The following is a 19756-nucleotide window of genomic DNA, read 5'->3' as shown; positions in this document are numbered from 1 at the left end:
CCTTACTATTATTCACGCCAAAGAGAAATCTGTGCCAAGCAGTGTTGCCCAGTGAAAGAGTTCGCTGGTGTTGCCAGATGGTTGTGACGCACCCTAGGAATATTTTTTTTTATATAAGGTCTGTTTTTCATTCGACGTGGGTGCGATGCGAACCCGACGCGTGTTTTTCATTCCACTTCCCCTACTTTAGCGTCAACGCTGCGTCTTAAATCCCTGATGCGAGTCTTGAGTAGCTTCAGGTTCCGCCATATTGTAATGGAGCAGTTGCAATTGGGAAAATATTTTCTTGTTGCGATCCGGATCGTACGGATATTGTGACGATCCGTAGTTTAATGAGTAAAGTATTCACTCGTATCCATCTCTACTTGAAAGCAGTGTGAAAAAGCTCCGGAAAATTTCAAAGCTGCAGCAGTCCCATGGTGTGATAAAGTAAGTGTAAATATATGATTAACTTCTAAATTTAGTCTGCAAGCTGTTTAAAAAGGTTTTATAGTGCTATCTTCAACTAAAATCAAGTAATTTGCCTTAATCTGACATAATTCCTCGTGTTTCTGGGGTGAGATTGCACCATGGTGAAAGCCACAGTAGATGGTTGAAATTTTTGGTGCAATGTCAACCCGTCCTATGGGAGACTTTGCACCAAACTTTGACAAAAAAAAAAAAAATAAAATAGAAGGACAACCTAAATTTATAATCAAATTATTTAAAAATAAAGCTAAACCCTTTGGCTACCTTTTCATAGCATTTTTAATGCTGAAAACTATTTGGTTACAAAGTTATAACAAGGTATCCAAAATTTTGAGTAAAAGTGGTGCAGAGTCACCTCAGTTTACGGTAGTGTTTTATCTTTTGAAATACCCACTATTTTTTAAAGTAGTTTCCAAATTAGGTTGGAGCCAAATTTGGGCACAGGGGGGTCAACTTCAAATCTTAAAAAGAAACCCTCTATTTGTAATACCTATGTACTACAATGTCTGGTTTGTTTGCAGGAACTGTTTGACCTGTATATATTTGTTGATCGTAGATGATGGTGATCTCTTCATGTGTTACAACTGGTTTAGGTTTGTGTTCATACCATCTTGTTAGTGATGAGAAAAATGAAACTTTTCAGGGCTCTGGATCCCAAGTTTCCAAACGCTCTAAGGTTTTGGATCTGAGTTTCAAAACTGAAACCTGAAACTTTCGGGTCCGTTACGTAACAAAGCAGACTAAGCAGGGAGGTTTCAGTTTCAGTAGGTATTGACATAGTTTGTAGTGCACTTGCACTTCTGTCTTTACTAGAGTTGTGAGTCTGAGATTTCATAGGGTGTCATAATTCAAATTTCAAAACTTTAACTCAGCGGTTTCATGAAACCGGATCCGTATTCTGGGTTTCGAAACAGTTTCATTGGACACATCACTATCAGGGATTTTATATTTCTTACACAGACACCAAAGAATGTAGGCTCATATCTTATGATGTCTCAAGATGTATTTGTGTTTTGCCAATCGTATATTTTATTATTATTTAGGTATTATTATTTTAGCATTTCAAATGTGTATCAAGTATGCAATTAAATTAATAGTAAAAGTATTGACAATTCATGTGATTTCTTTGATTTCAGAGCCACATGTTCTCTTATTTCGAAGACCCAAACAACCTACCCCAACATCTTGTTCTTGTGGGAATAACTCAGTTCAAGAAGAAAGTAAAACATTAATTTCAGTGTGATTTTTATTTATTTATTATTATTATTATTATTATTATTTTGAGAGGTTTGACAGAGGGAACTGTAACTGCTCAGGTCTTATCATCCCAAAATTGAAGAGAGATGGAAGACAGGATTGGAGAAAGCCAGTTGTTCCGAGAACAAACCTTATCCCATTAGGATAAAATCAGCCTCAGGCGGGAATCAAACCCAGGGCTTAGTGCTCCCAAGGCAATAGCCAACCAAGCTAATTAGGCTGGCTATCAGTGTGCATTTTTAAAGATCAAATTAATAGGAAGTAGTAAAAAAAATCTGCCCTTGACAAACCATTGTGAAGCACAGGTGAAACAACTAGCTGTATTTTCAATAATAATTTTATTTTTATACACTATACACTTGGAAGTTAGGCTTAGCTTAGGTGATTTTTTAAATATATATCAAACAGTCAAATCAAATCATTTAGCATGCTTTTCTGACAAAAGTGTAACTCAAACTCTGCGTGGTGGACCAACAGAATTTTTCTTTTTCTTCTACGAGGACCAACAGAATTTTTCTTTTTCTTCTACGACTTCTAGATCCCGAGATTATTTAATATTATACCCTTGTGGCTCGCAGCGGGCCGAACAATTTGACCAGGCGAGCCGCATGCGGCCCGCGGGCCGCCAGTTTGACACGCCTGGACTATTGTATTCGCTTCGGTGTCGGTCTGTCCGTCAGTCAGTCAGTCAGTCTGTCCCCATAGAAGGACTTATCCAAACCTGGTCGACGTCATAATTCATGGCTCCCGCTTTGTTTGTTTGTGCGCAAGCGTTTCTGCGCATTTTGACATTAAGTCTGACGTCACAACTCTATGAACTTTTTAATTGAAACGGCAATTAAAAATTGAATTTTCGACCTTTTAAAGTTACTTTTTCGGAGTTTTGACTTCAGATTTGGATTTTTCACAACTTTTTACGTAGGAATCGACCTTTTATTCATAATTTTTACCCAACTGCAACTGCTCCATTTCCACATTTTACCCCCACTCCTGACGCAGAGTGAACGTCAAGTTGACGCCGCATCGATGCGGCGTAGGAATGAAAAACAGACCTATGATGTTAACAAGCTCCTTTTGTTGTTAACTACTGTTGTGGGGTGGGTGCCAGTCGGCCAGTGGGGGGGCTGGGGATGGGGACAAATCTAAAAAACTTTGAACACTGAACAGGTGCATATGGAAAATTTGAATTTTGCCGTGCAGCTGCAGCGCCTAGTCTCATTCCAGTATCCAGTTGTTTATTGGCGTTCACAGTATCATCTTTCAGCGGTAAAACCACCACAATGTCAGCTGATGATATCAGATATTCAGATAAATATGAAGATGACAATTACATTTACCGTCATGTGATGCTCCCTCCTGATCTAGCTAAGCAAGTACCCAAAACGCACCTGATGACTGAAACAGAATGGAGAAACTTAGGTGTACAGCAGAGTCCAGGGTGGATTCATTATATGTTACATTTGCCAGGTAATGAAAATTGGGTCAAAAATAGGTATGTACTATCACTGTTTTTTGATTTACTGCCAATCTTTTCTTGGCTAAAAACACCTATCTTACAGATTTTTGTTGCTCCTGTAAAATGGCTAAAGAGAGAGAGAGAGAGAGAGAGATAGGCAATGTAGCTTTGGTCACAATGGTATACAGTGTTGAACAGCTAAGGATGAGAAGCTGAAATTTAGGGTACTGTCATCTGAGGTGACTTTGCACCTGCCCGGGTGACTTTGCACCAACTCAGTAAAATGTTTTGAATGCTGAAGAGGATATGATGTACCACAAAACATCAGGTAAATATGAATCCTTTGATTTGAATGTAAGTAGGTACTAAAAATATAGGTAATTATGCAGAAGTCACGTCCGTGGAAAAGAAAAGCTCCTTTTTGTATTTAACCTAACCCTATAATAAGTAATAACACTAATTACTGCTCTAATTGTGAAAACTCCTTCTTGCGTTTAACCTAACCCTACAATAACACTGTTAATTTTTTTTTTTTTTTTTTTTTTTTCCTCTCTTTCTTAGTCACCCCTAGGTACTATTGTTATATTATCATGTTCTTTTTTTTCCTTTTATTACTGTTATCACCTTTAAAAAAAAAATAATAATAATAATCAGGGTGTTTTTGTAAAATGTACCCCCCATAATGTATCAAATATAGGTATGAGACCTTGGTTAGACTGCGGGGGAAAAGGGACTTTTCAGTCCTATCCCAGCAGGATAAACAAGGTATATTCTATTCTAACTATGATATATGTATACTTAAAAATAATAATAAAAAGTAAAACAAGAAATTGGAAGTAAGCTAGTGGTTGGAATCACGATGACGGTCTTTGAAGAACTATTTGATTTCAGGGACAGATGTGAAGAAGAAATCAAGATCGCTGGATAGTTCGTTAGCCAGTCTCTGAAATCTGACTAGGGGGGAGTTTAAAAGATAGTACGGGATTTAGGTGGACATGTTGGATACGCTCGATTAAAGTGCTGTGAACATCATAAAAGGGGTTCCACACAGGACTTGAAAATTCCAGAACAACGCTAACCAGTGAACAATATAGGGTGAAGTTCCTCTCTGTGCTAGTGAGTCTATGAGTAACCCTTCAGGAGAACATCTTCCCCAACTGTGTGGTGAATCCCCCAAACGCTAAACACACAAACGCTTCCACTGCCGTCCTTTCACCACAGGGGGTAGGTATGGGCCAATAAATGGATGGGTGACTTGAACATTATATTGGGAATAAAGGGAGAACGGGCTCTAGTCTTGATTTTAAATCATTACATAAAAGTAAAATCAAAAAATCAAATCAAGAATAATAATAAACTGAATATTAAACAAATTAGGTAGGTACATAGGTACTGATTTTCTCTAATCACTACGGGCTAAAAAAATTCCCGGAGGGACGGACCCTGCTTGTTGATTTCAACATAAATCATGAGTGGGACCTGTTTGAAGCACAAATTACCGATTGATATGAATTTTCCATTTTTGGTGCTTCCTCTATTGGCCAAAGAACTTGGAAAAAAAAAAAAAAATGAAAAGGCCATAACTCCGGCCCTAGTTCGAGCTCAGAATTGTATACATGATTTATTATTGATTATGACTAATTTTATTCTATTTTCCAAATGTAAGTCTCATCTGGACAGTTTTGTATTGACCACAGCACATTTACTTCTAAAATCCAGACCCTGTGATACAAAAGAGTAACTTCTCTCATGAAATTCCGTTGGACTTAGGTACTTCTGTATTGCGTTTCAAAGGTAAAGACTTTTCTTCCACAAGCAGGTCTAGAACGGTTTTCTCCAGAGCTATGAGGAAATTTTCCATACTGACAGAATTGTTGGAAATATACTTCACAAATGTGAGGAAAGGAATTTTTCTCAGTGTTCTGCCACTTAAGCCAGTACTTTTCCTGGAATAAAAGAAAGTTTCGAGAGTATGTTATTATTTATTAGGACAAAATTTCTAGATGAACTCAGCTACAAGGTCATTTACTCACATATACTTCAAGAAGTGTGAAAATAAGTACAGAATATTGCAAAAAATAGCGATTTCAATTAAATTCTGGGTTACATACAGTGTGTTCATAAAGTCCCCCTGAATTTTTCGAGTGAATTTACTTGAAATTTTGTATACCGGCCTACATTTTTTTAGAGGCTATGTAAAACGTAAATTCGGAGAAAAACGAGGTAAGCCTAAATGGTGGGACACCCTGTATTTATCTCGATTTTTTTCCCACTGTGTCTACCAAAATGGAAAAATAAAATTCCCTGACTTTTCCCAGTTTTCCAGTCCATTTTTAAAAAGATTTTTTGCCCTATTCCCACAGATGCAATGAAAATCTTTACAAAATTCGAACGACGCGACGTACTACGTTACCCGATTTATTTAAACTATGCCGCACGCGATTCCCCCCAGTGGTCCGCGGTGGCGACAACTTTGAGAAGCACTGGTTTAAGGTCACAATGTAACTGTTAATATACCCTCCATTTGACAAGCAACCCACCTACTCATATTAACCTCCCCCGCCTGAGTGGGACGGGGACTAGCGAGCAGCACGCAGGTGGTCACCTATCCGGATACAACTCCAGTGAACCATTGGAAATGAGTAAATTCAATGTGTAATAGCCGCTGACCAATTCAAGAGATAATTTATAACCTTCTGGTCTTTGCGTGTCCTTCCGTCTTTTTTCTGTGAACTTTTAGTGTCTCCCGCGGCTGTTCTACTACCTAACTAACCTCTTCCGGACTTTCAACTTCAAGCAATGAGTGTCCATGATAAAGTAAGTAATTAATGTATCGACCGTTGCAATGAACTCTCAAGAATACGTAAGATAATTAATGAGTACAAGGTATCATTTAGCCAAATACGAGTATTTTGTCATGTCAGATTTCTGCCGCTGCGTGGAAAAAAAATCGTAGCTCCGGTACTTTTGACCGTGGAGGAACCCCATTGGTCTCATTCGACGCAGAACTTCATAGGCTATCCCAATACCACTGGCGATTTTTTTTTTTTTTTTTTTTTTTTTTTTTTTGTGACCAGACTAGAAACTATAGACATGAAATTGTGAAAAAAGTGAACGTTTCCTGCGTTCGTTTCCGACGGTTTTTCGGACATAGCGGGAGTTTGATTAGGTTTTTATATGAAACCTAAGGCATATAATATATTCGGATTCCAGCCACAACATTTAACATATACTAGTCACAATTCAGTCATATACCAAGTGTGTCCTAAAATTAAAAAAAATAATAAGCGTAAAGCTATCGTCCAAAAAACCGTAAAAAACGGGATTTTTGACACCTAACCAGAAAAACCGGTTATCATTCCGGTCCAGCGAACTCGAAAAACCCCGAATGTAATTAAAAGTTGCAGCCTAGTTAGCTTTAGTTTGGTAGGTGCGTCTGCCTTTGTAAGCGCCTAGGCCGCGGGTTCGAATTCCCGCCCGGCCGGGGCGGATTTTATCCTGATGGGATAATGTTCGTTCTCGGAGCGGCTGGGCTTTTCTCCTATCCTGTCTTCCTTCTCCTCTTCGATTTTCGCCGGGACATAAGACATGTAGCAGTTACAGTTCCCTCGTGTTCAACCTCTTAAAAAAAAAAAAAATAAAATAGTTCAAACAGGTACGTAGCTTGCAGACATGCTATCAGGAAATTAAATGTTCATGTTCTAGCTATGGTCAGCAGTCTGTTATGGTGTAACCAGTATATATTATATATAAATTCTACTCTGTTCAAAGACATTACTGGCGAATGCTAAATTCTCGATAAAGGTCTTCTTTTGTCTTTGTGTGATTTTTTTGTTTGTCGCCAGTCCATATCTGTCATTACAAGTCCACTCTGTTAATCAAACAACAGAGGAATGAATAAGATCGTCGTGCCGCTTAAAAAAAGAAAAAAAAAAAAAAACAAAAACAAAAAAAAAAACAAAGTTTTATTCTTGAAAATCCATCTAGTGAATAAATAGCTCATCCTAACGGGATTTTATTCAGCTAGAAAATGATAAAAAACATAAAATACAGGGTGCGGACAAACAAAAACCAGAAAAACACTGACAACGGCCTCAGGGTAGGTAGATCTCATTTCCAACAAGGTTCCCTGGTTTCATTTTCCTCACTTCGGCTTCGTTTCCGGAAATGTCAAAAAAAAAAAAAAAAAAAAAAAAAATCTAACGCATCATCCGTTAGTAGAGCTAAATCCCCGGTGTGGTTGGGTATTTCGTATAAAAGTTGAAGTTATGAGTACCTGTGTTGTGATCGATTTTTGGTAATTTTGCAACGGGGCAAAAGGAAATGTTATTTGTTCATACCCATAAATTCATATGTGTTTATCTGATCGGCCGCTGGCAAAGCTAGCTATGATAAATTTGTAAAGAATAAATATACTGCGGCCTTCGGCCGCGAAAGTCGCGATTTAAGGCTCATTTTACACTGAGCGGATTTTTACCGCCTGCAAAATCCGCGATTTTGCAGGTTTACATTTACGTAGGTAACACTTCAAGAAATTAAAAATTATTATCAATATTCCTTACATCACAACACTACTACTGCAGTGGGAAAAAAACCGCGATCGCGGGTCTGAATTTCTGCGGACGTCCAGCGGATCTGCAGGGAAAACGCGCGGATTTCACTAGAATACCGCTGTGTGTGAAAGGACTCATTACTCATTGACTAGGCGACGAGCTTAAAAAAAAAAAAAAAACAAACAAACATCAAAACTGAACTTTGAAAATCGAGTCTCAGGTGTATTTGAATCAAAATTTTGTGCTCTGGCTCGTGGTTTTAACAAAAACAGTTTATCAATTAAAATGGAAAAATCATGTTATGAGCGTTGACTTAAAAACTGACTCGAGGTCTGCATTTTTTAAAAAAGTTTTTGTACTTTTATCGGAAACGAAGTTAGGGAAATGACCCATAGAACCTTGTTAAAAATGATGAGACCTACCCTGAGCTGTTGTCAGTGTTTTTCTGGCGCACCCTGTATGATTAAGGATAAATGAGGGAAGCTGGTGTGAACATCGCACAACTTTCCTCATCCAATATGATTTTTACTTTCTTTAAAATTAGGTTGGCCTTCATTTAATCTCTAGCTCCTACCGTCCCGTCCGTCCTCGAGATATTTTGATTATACACACTACACATTTTCAATATTTAATTACTTACTTTTTGAGCTGATCTATTTGAGTGAGCACAGCATTCACAACTCTTACTCCATCGGAAGGTTCTGTTCCACTCATTACAGACTCTCTGGCTCTCGTTAGACTTTCTATTTCGTCTATCAGAAGACATACCAAGGACTCCTCGTACTCTACTGCTTCCTTGATTTTGTTGAACATTTTCTGTACTAATTTTCCACTCTACAGACAAAAAGAAGAGACAAACCAATTTATGGTGTGCAAGTTTGACCATTTGAAAAGTTTTCGACGTTAAAATTAAAGGTGTCTTGAGAGAGGTTGAAAAGAGGGGAAAAACAGTTTTTGGGTAGTTAGTCAACTTCATTTGTTACGAATTAAGGCGCACCGCGGTGCGCCAGGGCAAGTTCTGGCCTTGGCACGCAGTGTGTTATATTTATGTATATTACACTCAACTCGTAAAATTTGTAGCCAAAACCAAATGTCAGCCCAAAGAAATCACTCTAGTTAGGGCTGATTGAGAGGCTGACGAAAAACGCCGACCCCGTCTGTACACGGGAAAAAGGCAAAGAAAAAGAGTTCACTTTGAATGTGCACCATAAGAAAAATGAATAGTAATAATAATAAAAAAAAGCGTTTTTAGATATGAGGTGTAATGAGAAAGGAAAAAAAAAATTACCTCTGAAAAGTATTTAGAAAATAAACTATGACTGTTGATTTCTATGAACTCAGTGATTTTATATTTACTCTGGAGTCGAATAGACAACTTCTGAGCCACAGCCTTACACAGAGACGTTTTTCCAGTGCCTGGCGGTCCATGGAGCAAAACTACTCGATTCCAGGAGATAATGTTGGATTTTACTTTTGAGTGAGAGAATTTCATAGATGTTTCTGCATATTTTAAGAGCTGGAAAAAGAAAAAAACATGATAAAGTACAACAAAAAAAAAAAAAAAAAAAAAAAAAAATCTAACGCATCATCCGTTAGTAGAGCTAAATCCCCGGTGTGGTTGGGTATTTCGTATAAAAGTTGAAGTTATGAGTACCTGTGTTGTGATCGATTTTTGGTAATTTTGCAACGGGGCAAAAGGAAATGTTATTTGTTCATACCCATAAATTCATATGTGTTTATCTGATCGGCCGCTGGCAAAGCTAGCTATGATAAATTTGTAAAGAATAAATATACTGCGGCCTTCGGCCGCGAAAGTCGCGATTTAAGGCTCATTTTACACTGAGCGGATTTTTACCGCCTGCAAAATCCGCGATTTTGCAGGTTTACATTTACGTAGGTAACACTTCAAGAAATTAAAAATTATTATCAATATTCCTTACATCACAACACTACTACTGCAGTGGGAAAAAAACCGCGATCGCGGGTCTGTCGTCCCTGAGTCTTGTCTCGAAGAAACGAAAACTCAAAACTAAAAGCGAGAGAAAATATTAAACGTAGGAAAAGTTTTGCTGGCCTCTAACTCTGTTCCCCGTGTATTTCTTATGGGGGAACGTCAATATCTCGGGAACGGTTTGGAATTTCGGGATTTTCCGATTTTTCCCAGTACCTACAAAAAATAAGGAATCCATTGGTGAAAACCGCATCTTCCTAGCTCATCTAGAAGTGGGTTAGAATTAGTATGAGTGAGTGAGTGAGTGAGTGAGTGAGTGAGTCAGTCAGTTACACAAGGGGCTGTATATATTTTAGATTTGTACACTGGACACTATAACACAAATGTTGAAACTAATAGATTTATTCCTTTGGTTTTCATTTGGCAGAAAGAGCCTTTCGAATTGTTTCATCTGGCCTGTAAAGACAACAACACCACTAGTATTTGTTACGTAAGCAAAGACTGGTTTGAATCCTGGTATAACTTTGCTCTCAACCAATCGTATAACATTCCTGGCCCCATAAATAATTCAGTGCTTCACGCAGACAATTTCGTCGAACAAAGTTTTCCCCTGACCTATACCCAGTGGTGTTACTTGGTGTCTGTGTATGGAGGAGGTCCCGAGCTATGCATCACCCCTACAAGGATGGATCTAGTCAAAGCATGGCTGGGGAGTAATGACTTCCTCTCTGTAGGAGACACTGATGAAGAACTGCGTACACCATCGTGCTGTACTGCAGACGAGGACTGTGATCTCACTGATGCCAGTGACTCTCAAATCCCTGACAGTATGGATTTCGACTGACGTAAAAATCACTCATCATTCTCCTCGATGATATCCCTCTGAATTGAATATTCATTTCGGCACAGTATTTTTGTTTTTGTGCCCCCCCCTTTTTTTTTTTTTTTTTTTTTTTTTTTTTTTTTTAGTCATAATTATAATATTCCCAGTTTAAAGTAATAATAATAGAAATGTGATATTTGAATTAAGATATTTAGTGAATTATTATTAGCAAAACTGTAAAGAGGTTTTTGTGTAGAATTAAGATAGGTAATCAAAATTGTTAGACTTCAAAACGAGTAGGTACATAGTACAGATACGTCAAGTGCTTACGAAATGAATAAAATTATTTTAACTTACTATGAGAGACAATAAAATTACCCCACCAAGTGAATTATTCAAATATTTAGCCAAAAATGCAAGTCTCATCTTCCTTTGTACCTCTACCTTCTCTCTGTTCCAAGTTGAAACTTTTACTTTAAAACTATTTGTGCATACGAGTATTGGGACCTATGATCAATTCTTTATTATTTTTTTTTTTTTTATCAATTCTTTCTCCTTTGCAAATTAAACATTTTCATTTTAGTTTGACCGATATTGACCACTTCTGGGGGGTACACTTTGATGATAAAATTAACCTAGTTGGCTTAGATCAACCTATCAGATTCCTTATTAACCAATCAGTATCCGCTGGTATTGTTATTTTGTCTTGGTGGGGCTGTATTCAAAGTTCTGTGTTTACGTAATCGCATTTCTAACCCGGACTGACATAGTAACCAGAATAAACTGCAGTGGTGAATTAAAAGTAATGGAATTTCCCATATTTTTTCTCTGGCATTTACGAGTATTGATGGTTAAAAGATGGAACTGCAGTGGTGAATTAAAAGTAATGGAATTTCCCATATTTTTTCTCTGGCATTTACGAGTATTGATGGTTAAAAGATGGTTTTTTTTGTGAGACGATTATTTACTCTTTACTCCTCTAGATGATTTTCAAAAGAGTACCTAGCTATTTGGTATTTGTCCGTTATGATATTGCTCTTACAGCTTCGATCTGCAATCATGTTACAAGTAGTGATTGTAATTTCTGAGCATATTTGGAAAGAAAATCCCTACAGGTCATACTAAAATAATAATTGTCTTACCTAACCCTATAATAACACTAATTACTGCTCTAATTGTGAAAACTCCTTCTTGCGTTTAACCTAACCCTATAATAACACTGGTCACTACTCATTTGTGCCAGTTCCTTTGGTAGCAATATTCCACGGTGTGACTTCTGCACAAGTACCAAAATATAATTCTGACTGTATAAAGAATGAAATTCTGACTGTGTAAAGATGTACTTGTTTTAACTCACCTGCTATAAAGATAAGGAAAGTAAATAGTGGAATACAAAATTTGTACCTGTGAAATACTAAAATCCCTTTGCCAGTTATATTTTATAAGTTGTGTCCTTGAGGGTCAATAATCTCAGTACCAGCTATCTAAAATTTAGCTACATGATGTGCTTTATATTCCTGGTTGCTGTTAATATGGAAAAAAAATGACTAGATAGGATTGCATTTTTTAGAGGGATGGGTGAGTTCAAATTAGTCATAGCCATCACCATCATGGACAATGAGATGAGTATTATCTCTGAGTTCTCAGAAAGATAATATTTTTTATTAAAAAAAAAACCTACCTACCTATGTGCATTTCTTCTACCTACCTATGTGCATTTCTTCTTATTATTATTTTCTTTTTTTTTTTTCAGGTTTAAAGGGTTTGAAAAATCTTGGAAACACTTGTTATATGAATGCAGCACTGCAAGCATTATCAAATATTAAACCTTTAAAAGACTTTTTTCTAAAATGTTCAATTGACGCCATTATATTAGACTGCAATAACCGCAATTCCTTATCAAAGTACCCCCGGTTGGCATTAGCATTCCAAAGATTTTTGAAAGAAATGTGGCTGGACAAACCTGATCACTGTCTGACTCCAGCTGATCTTTTTCAATATGTTAAAAATATAAACCACATTTTTGATGATTACATGCAACATGATAGTCAAGAGTTCTTAAAATGTTTCATTGATCTTCTACATGAAGAACTAAAAGTTGCCACAAGAGAGACAGAGACTGACAGCAAGGATGATGATCAGGATGCTACTGATGGAGAGTATGAGACTTGTGACTCGGGAACATGTGATTCAGCTTTGAGTGAGAATTCCTCATTATCAGAGGATAATACTCAGCCACTAATGGGGAACAATATTGTCAAGAAACCAATAAATCACATTGCCACCCCAGTAAAACATCAAGTAATGAACACTCAAATGAGTCCTATGAAAAACCACAGCTATTCCAAAACCAAATGCTTACAAAATGGTTATAGTATGGATAGTAATATTTTTACTGGTTCACCTAACAGATGTAGTAGTGCAATTGCAAATGATGTACAGTCTATAGAAATCTCTTGCTATAATACCACAGTTACTCCTCACTCTGATGTTTTTCAAAAGATAGCTAAAGTACCTGAAACCCCACCGAAAGAGATAAAATACAGAAGTATTATATCAGAAGTATTTGATGGAAAAATTTCAAGCTCTGTTAGATGCCTGTGCTGCAATAAAGTATCAACTCGTATTGAAAATTTTCAAGATCTTTCATTGCCTCTTCCCAGCCAAGATATTGTAGCACACAAAATGTCGACAGTGCATTTCCAAACCCCCTATAATGGTCTAAATTTGTTGGCAAATGTTTTCCTCTATCAATTTGAGTTGCTCAGTTACATATGTAGTTTTTTGAAGCAGTGGTTGAAAGGTCCAGTAATTTCGTTAGCAGACTGTTTAGATGCTTTTTTCCAAGATGTTTATTTCAAAGACAAAGACAAGTATAGCTGTGAGAATTGTAATGGACTTAGGGATGGAGTTCAATCTATCAAAATCAAGGAGCTACCAGAAGTTCTGTGTATTCATCTGAAACGATTCCGGCATGACATGATGTTTTCCAAAACTGTTTAGATGCTTTTTTCCAAGATGTTTATTTCAAAGACAAAGACAAGTATAGCTGTGAGAATTGTAATGGACTTAGGGATGGAGTCCAATCTATCAAAATCAAGGAGCTGCCTGAAGTTCTGTGCATTCATCTGAAAAGATTCCGGCATGACATGATGTTTTCCAAGATTCAAGGCCATGTATCATTTCCACTGGAAAATCTTGATCTCACGCCGTACCTACATCCTAGTAAGTAATTAAGGCTGCTTGATGTGAATTGCTTTTAGTCCAGGTAGTTTGAACCTTAAGGAATAGGTAACTTAATTATGTTCTGCTATGGTAACTAAAGTATTTACAGTTCAGATATCGGTCAAACCCCCTTACAAAATGAGCCCAAAGGACCCAAAAGTTATTCATATCCCATTGTGTTGAACATATTTACCGACATAATTTAATAAAACTTGGACAAACTGTTTGCGAGCTAAAGACAGACAAGTATAGCTGTGGCAAGTAAAATGTCTTCCCTTGACAAAGCAGGGGGGTTTTTTCTTTTCGGTTTTTTTTTTTTTTTTTTTTTTAGTAAAATATAAAAATAATAATGTTGTTTACAAATGTCTGGAATTTCGACATTAGGCCATTTTCTTAACCAAAAATAGTAATTTTCTTAACTAAAAACCTCGTTATTTCAGATTGTAAATCTAAAATCTGCAGTTACGACCTGGTGTCTGTTATTTGTCATCACGGGAGTTCATCAGGTGGAGGGCACTACACAACTTACTCCCTCAACTCGACTACTAACGAATGGCATGAATTTAACGACCGAGATGTGACGCGGGTACCAGTGGAAAAAGTCATGTCCTGTGAAGCCTATGTGCTATTCTACACGTGAGTTTCATTCGTTTTCTGTTTCAACTGTGTTAAGGTGTGTGCACACATAGTAGACCGGCCATCAATCGACGACTGACACGTCCACACTGCCTCGACAACATCGATTTTCCTCGTCGATTGACGGCCGGTCGACTATGTTTGGACACACATTTATATTTTGAAAAAAGAGAGAACAAGCTGGGCCCGACCCTCCCGGAATTTTTTAGCCCGTAGTTTATTCGATTGTGGTTAAAGAATACCTATGTACCTACCTAATTTGTTTAATATTCAGTTTATTATTATTGATTTGATTTTACTTTCATGTAATGATTTAAAATCAAGACTAGAGCCCGTTCTCCCTTTATTCCTGTTACTTAATGTTTTCTAATAACTACCAATATAGTACTGAAGTCACCCATCCATTTTTTGACCTTGCTCGACGTAGCTTAACATAGGTGACGCTAAAACCGATCATTTAATCGACTGAAGTGTTACAAAAGCTTTCTCGCTTTGAGTTCATAGGTCGTCGCGACAAATTTCAAGATCAGAGCTCATTTGTGTGAGAAAATGTGAAAAAATCCCCCAAAAACCAGTTTTTTGGCTTTATGGTTCTCTGGACAAAATTTGCACAACCATTTTCGTGTTCCTGGTAAAAAGACCTTTAATTTGATATATAGGTCGACCAGGTTTGGATAAGTCCTTCTATGGGGACAGACAGACTGACAGACTACAAATTTTACGAGTGGATGCCCTTCGCACTCAACCTTTGCTATTTCTTTAGCAAGGGAAATTCAGGCTGGTATATTCCGTGTTTAAAGTCTCCCAGCAAGACTAGACACTAGACTCCCTGTTTAATGTCCTCCCAGCCAGACAGACCACTGGGTTGAATGTTATATTCCATTATTCTTTTTTTTTTTTTTTCAGCAAAGACAACAGTCACATAGTTCCTGTCCGACAATTTGCTCAAAATCTAATCAAGGAGTCGAGTCCGACTGATTTCTACGCTCTGTCGGTGCAGTGGGCAACTCGCTTTCTATCGTTCGGAGAGCCGGGACCTATAGATAACAGCGACTTCCTATGCGAACACGGTAACCTATTGCCGGAGAAAGAGGAGGGCATTCGGGACCTCATGCATTTCGTACCTGAGCCCGTGTGGCAGTATTTACATTCCAGGTAATATTCGTAGCTCACTTCTGTGGCCAAGTGGGTAAGGGCACTGACTCTCGACCTGGAGGTGCTGGGTTTGAATCCCGGCCGGGGCGGAAATTTTCTAACAGACTTTTCTGTTCCTGGAAGTTTTGAAAGAACTACTCTTGAGGATCTAGTTCACTGAAAAGAGTAGTTCATTTTTTTAGCTCAATGAATCTTTACACATCTCTAGCCAATACCGTAAAATTTGGGCTTTCAGCCCTTTAAGCTCTGAAACGGTTTCGAAACTATGGCCACTAAAAAGCCCAAATGGAGGCTAAACGGCCAGCTTGATTATAAACATCTTACGAGGACAAAGTACGGACTGAACCACATAAATCGTGACGACTTTCATCAAAGATGGATGAATGGTTCAAAGTGGTAAAGGTATTTGTTATGTAAACGTATGTTTAATTTATGTATTTCAATTTGAATTTATTTTGTAAACCAAAGCTATAATTTTCTGCTTTTCTTCTCGATGTGTGGATGTTCTAACATTCGATACTACCTTCAGTTATACCTAAACCTATTTCCTTCTCCAATACTTGTATAAGCGCCCCCTCTGGGTGAAACTACATCCGGATATACATAAACTTGAAACCAAGTAAAAACTGTTGCTGTCGAAAATCGAAAACCACATGGTTTTAGTTCCTAGGAAATAACTATGCGACTTTGTCTAGGCTGGACAAATCATTGCATCAAATAAATGAACAAAGAGTGCTAAATTTTGACGAGTTTTCAAACATAAAATTGACTAAGTAGTTTGTTGCCTACATTGTCTCCTAAATTTACTTTTATGTTTTACTAAGGGCTAGTAAGAAGCCCAGCAAAGTTAGTATTTCCCTACTTTACAATCATATCCTAAATTTGTAGTTTTACGTTTTACACATACCCAAAGTATGTTATTAGTGTGAACTCCTTACATCGTATTTCCCCCCTAATTTGTAAGCCTGACAATTTTGAAACCCCCACCTAAAGTTACGAAACGTAAGTGATTTGTTGAGTTTTTGACCTGCTGCAGTAGTTACTACTTTTTAGTTTTTTATGTTCATTATTTGTTTGAAACGCGCTTTTCAATCAAGTCTTCCCTACAACCACTTTTTTTTCCCTTAAAATCACGGTTACATTTTCCTTTTTCCCATTCTGTTCTAAAAAATACGCAAGTTATAGTTAGGTGCATTTTTATTAATTTGACGCGCTAAAAACATAGCCCATCAGGGTCCTTAACTCCTAACTGTGGCGACGATGTGGTAGTTAATGTTGATAATAATAAATGTTTCGAGTTATACGTTTAGATTTTTTGGCCTGGCCTTAGCACATTTCAAATCAATTGCGTCTTTTATACATCAAAAGAAAAAATGCAAAGTTTATTATTTACCAACCTACCTGTATATTTAAGGAAATTATTTCTTCAAGTAATTTTAACATTTTTATTACGTCTTATTCCTTCAACTTATTTTTATGTGTTGTGGATACTCTGCCTTCTTTGCTACGACGCGTGATGTCCTCATGTTTTTGTTGTTGTGGTTGTTGCTGTAGCGGCTTGATTATTATTAAACCTTTGTTTTGTCTTTAGCAAGGGAAATATCAGGCTGGTATCCTCCCTGTTTAAATTCCCCCCAGCCAGACTTAGCTGGTCTACTCCCTGTTTAACGTTTGAATACCTGTCTACTTGTATGTTTTTACTGTTATGTCAGCCACCCACCCTCAGGTCGTCAGAACGTGTTTGGCGGAAAAAGCTTCAGACCCAGGACAGATAGACCCAGAAAGAAATATATTTCCCTTTTATTGTAGGTACGAGTATACTTATACATACTATGTCATGGAGATTAGTACGTATCCTACCTTTTCAGCCTACTGCGGATTTCGCGATTATGTTCGCGGATTTCGCGATCATGTTCGCGGATTTCGCGATCATGTTCGCGGATTTCGCGATCATCAAGCCTAGTTATGAGTACGTAATTAAATGAAACCAATAAATAAAAACTATTGCAAACGTTTCACACTTTTCAATATTCCTCAGCTAACCTCACATTCGCCTACTTTATTAACCTCGACCATTTGTCAATCTTTGGTTATTTCCCAATGTTCAAAACGCTTTGTTATATCCAACAATATGGTGTTCAACTTCCAGGTTATCTTATTCTTGTATTTTTAGAGGACATAGGAAAAACAATACGAGTACTCTGTCCAGATTTTGTCGAGATAAATGAACAACTTTACCATGGAATCGCTCATGATCATGATGCATAGCTTCTTCATGGACAGTGTTTTTTTTCCAGTTAAGTATTCTTGTGTTCTCTCGATCCTTATTTTTAGATAGGTACCTATGTGGAATTTTAGGTCTCGAATCTGTAAATTCATATTGCAAGCTAAAGCTATATAGATTGCCTTACGTATCTCAGTGATACCAACCTACCAACAATGTAACTTCCAGGTACTTACAAGTTCTGCTTAATAAACACATCATATGCATTTTGTTTGTCTTGTTAAATTTTTTGTCGAAAATTGTTAAGCCATGACCAGATGGACAGGTACCTATGAAATATATGACATTGTCTCTGTGCTTGTTGTGAGGGTATTGGTCATAGTCCGCTTCCTCCTCCTCCCTCATTGTGGGTTTGAAAGTAACAAGATAATAATTCTTACCCTGAAATGAACTTAATTGAGTTCGATAATGATGTATCCTTTATTTCTTTGATTTCTTGCTGTATCTTTTTTGATTTCTTGCTGTATCTCTTTAGAATCTCTTTTGATTTCTCTTTATCGTAGAAAGAGATGTATTGGTTCAAGTATTATTGCTTCACCAAGACCACAGCCTTTGAACGTCTCTTTAATAACCTTTGATTTCTCTTTATCGTAGAAAGAGATGTATTGGTTCAAGTATTATTGCTTCACCAAGACCACAGCCTTTGAACGTCTCTTTAATAACTGTCTATTTGAATGGCACAGCTTTTGAAGTTGTGTCCATATTTTATCATATTCTTTATTACTTTTAGTTTCCCTCTGGGCTCAACAAACCCATCACTTTCCTCTCGCCAACTCATTTTATTGCTGTACTAGTTCCCACTTTTCCCCTTTTTATTTCATTTCCCTTTTTCAACACCACTCTACTCTCTGGAATCACATTGTATTTCTAGTCTCCTGTACGGCACACAGATATGTGGTACTCGCAAGACTTCCACATACGTACATTCTAGTTTACTAGCTGCTCATGCTCATGAATGTATCTGCTATACACCGGGGTGATGGTCTCTAGCTCTAGCCATGTTAAATTGGCTGGCTCGCCCTGAACCGCAGTCATCCATCGTGAGCCCAAACAACTTAATAAAAAAAAAAAAAAAAAAAAAACATGTAAAACACTGATATGAGAGGAGGGTTATGGAATATGCTTATTGCTTTCTAACACGTCATGGTTGTATTAAGCATACATCAATGCCAATACGAAAATCGAAAAGAAAATTTGAGATTAACAAATGTATAAACATATATTAAGTATTATATTGGAATAAAGAATTAGAGAGCTCAATGTCTTCATTAACTTGTTAAATAAAAAGTAAAAAAGGGCATCAGGCAAAATAAAGAGAAAAAGTAACGCAAGAATACCTTGTTAGGAAAACATTATAATTGAATCAACAATTTTAAAAAGAAAAACAGAGAAAAAGTACTTCACAATGCATAAATAAATTGTCTTCCCAAATGGCTCTTCTTGTCCTACAAATAAGACCAAGTAGAAGAAAAAAATGTAGGCAGTTTTCTCATTATTAAATGAAGTTTTTCAAACAGGCTTATTTGTATAACGCTAAGTTGAGCAGAAAATTCTTTTCATGTTACTTATGAAAGAACCTTTATTACAAGATTGAAATTTATTTCCAGTTCGTGAAAGAAACGTTCAAGTGAAATGTACAACTTCAAATAAAGCCGATTTCATTTTCAATTCAATGGAAATTAACAATCTTCAGGAAACTTGGTGAGGAAAAATCCTAGGACTTGATATATAAATAAGCACGTGGCTTTAGAATGAATAAAACAGTAATATGTCTCGTCATCTGATAGAGTTCTACGTATACATTAACTAACTCTTTATTCCTGCACGATCAAATATTTATTCCTTCAAAAAATTTCTAATATAGCTACATAAAATACATTCAAACTACAAATTTCAGAAACCAGACCTTATAAGAGCATTCTTTTATATTTTATTTTAATGAAAATCT

At 36.9% G+C, this 19756-nt stretch overlaps 3 protein-coding genes and 1 long non-coding RNA gene across 4 annotated transcripts; 3 read left to right on the top strand and 1 right to left on the bottom strand.

The window, feature by feature from the left end:
• Positions 1–284: 284 nt before the first annotated feature.
• Positions 285–2195, top strand: LOC108252075. Its single transcript, XR_003390799.1, has 2 exons — positions 285–429; positions 1605–2195. It is a non-coding gene; the product is annotated as an uncharacterized LOC108252075 (long non-coding RNA).
• A 612-nt stretch (positions 2196–2807) lies between these two features.
• LOC108252074 (cyclin-dependent kinases regulatory subunit-like) lies at positions 2808–3353 on the top strand. The gene has a single exon (XM_017442999.2). It carries the CDS (start codon positions 3006–3008, stop codon positions 3336–3338), a length of 333 nt encoding a protein of 110 aa, XP_017298488.1. The 5' UTR covers positions 2808–3005; the 3' UTR covers positions 3339–3353.
• A 129-nt stretch (positions 3354–3482) lies between these two features.
• On the top strand, positions 3483–18788 carry LOC103506765 (ubiquitin carboxyl-terminal hydrolase 33-like). The gene is made up of 6 exons (XM_026821746.1): positions 3483–3509; positions 12262–13341; positions 13512–13733; positions 14174–14369; positions 15276–15524; positions 18680–18788. Exons 1-6 carry the CDS (start codon positions 3488–3490, stop codon positions 18786–18788), a joined length of 1878 nt encoding a protein of 625 aa, XP_026677547.1. The 5' UTR covers positions 3483–3487.
• LOC103506756 (pachytene checkpoint protein 2 homolog) lies at positions 7014–9267 on the bottom strand. Its single transcript, XM_008471157.2, has 3 exons — positions 9023–9267; positions 8375–8568; positions 7014–7052 (listed from the first exon to the last, which is right to left on the bottom strand). Exons 1-3 carry the CDS (start codon positions 9224–9226, stop codon positions 7040–7042), a joined length of 411 nt encoding a protein of 136 aa, XP_008469379.1. The 5' UTR covers positions 9227–9267; the 3' UTR covers positions 7014–7039.
• Positions 18789–19756: the final 968 nt, after the last annotated feature.

The sequence above is a fragment of the Diaphorina citri genome, unplaced genomic scaffold (assembly GCF_000475195.1).
Source record: "Diaphorina citri unplaced genomic scaffold, Diaci psyllid genome assembly version 1.1 scaffold260, whole genome shotgun sequence".
NCBI lineage: Eukaryota > Metazoa > Arthropoda > Insecta > Hemiptera > Psyllidae > Diaphorina > Diaphorina citri.
Note: the sequence above shows the minus strand (reverse complement) of the source record. Positions and strands in the feature narration are given on the sequence as shown.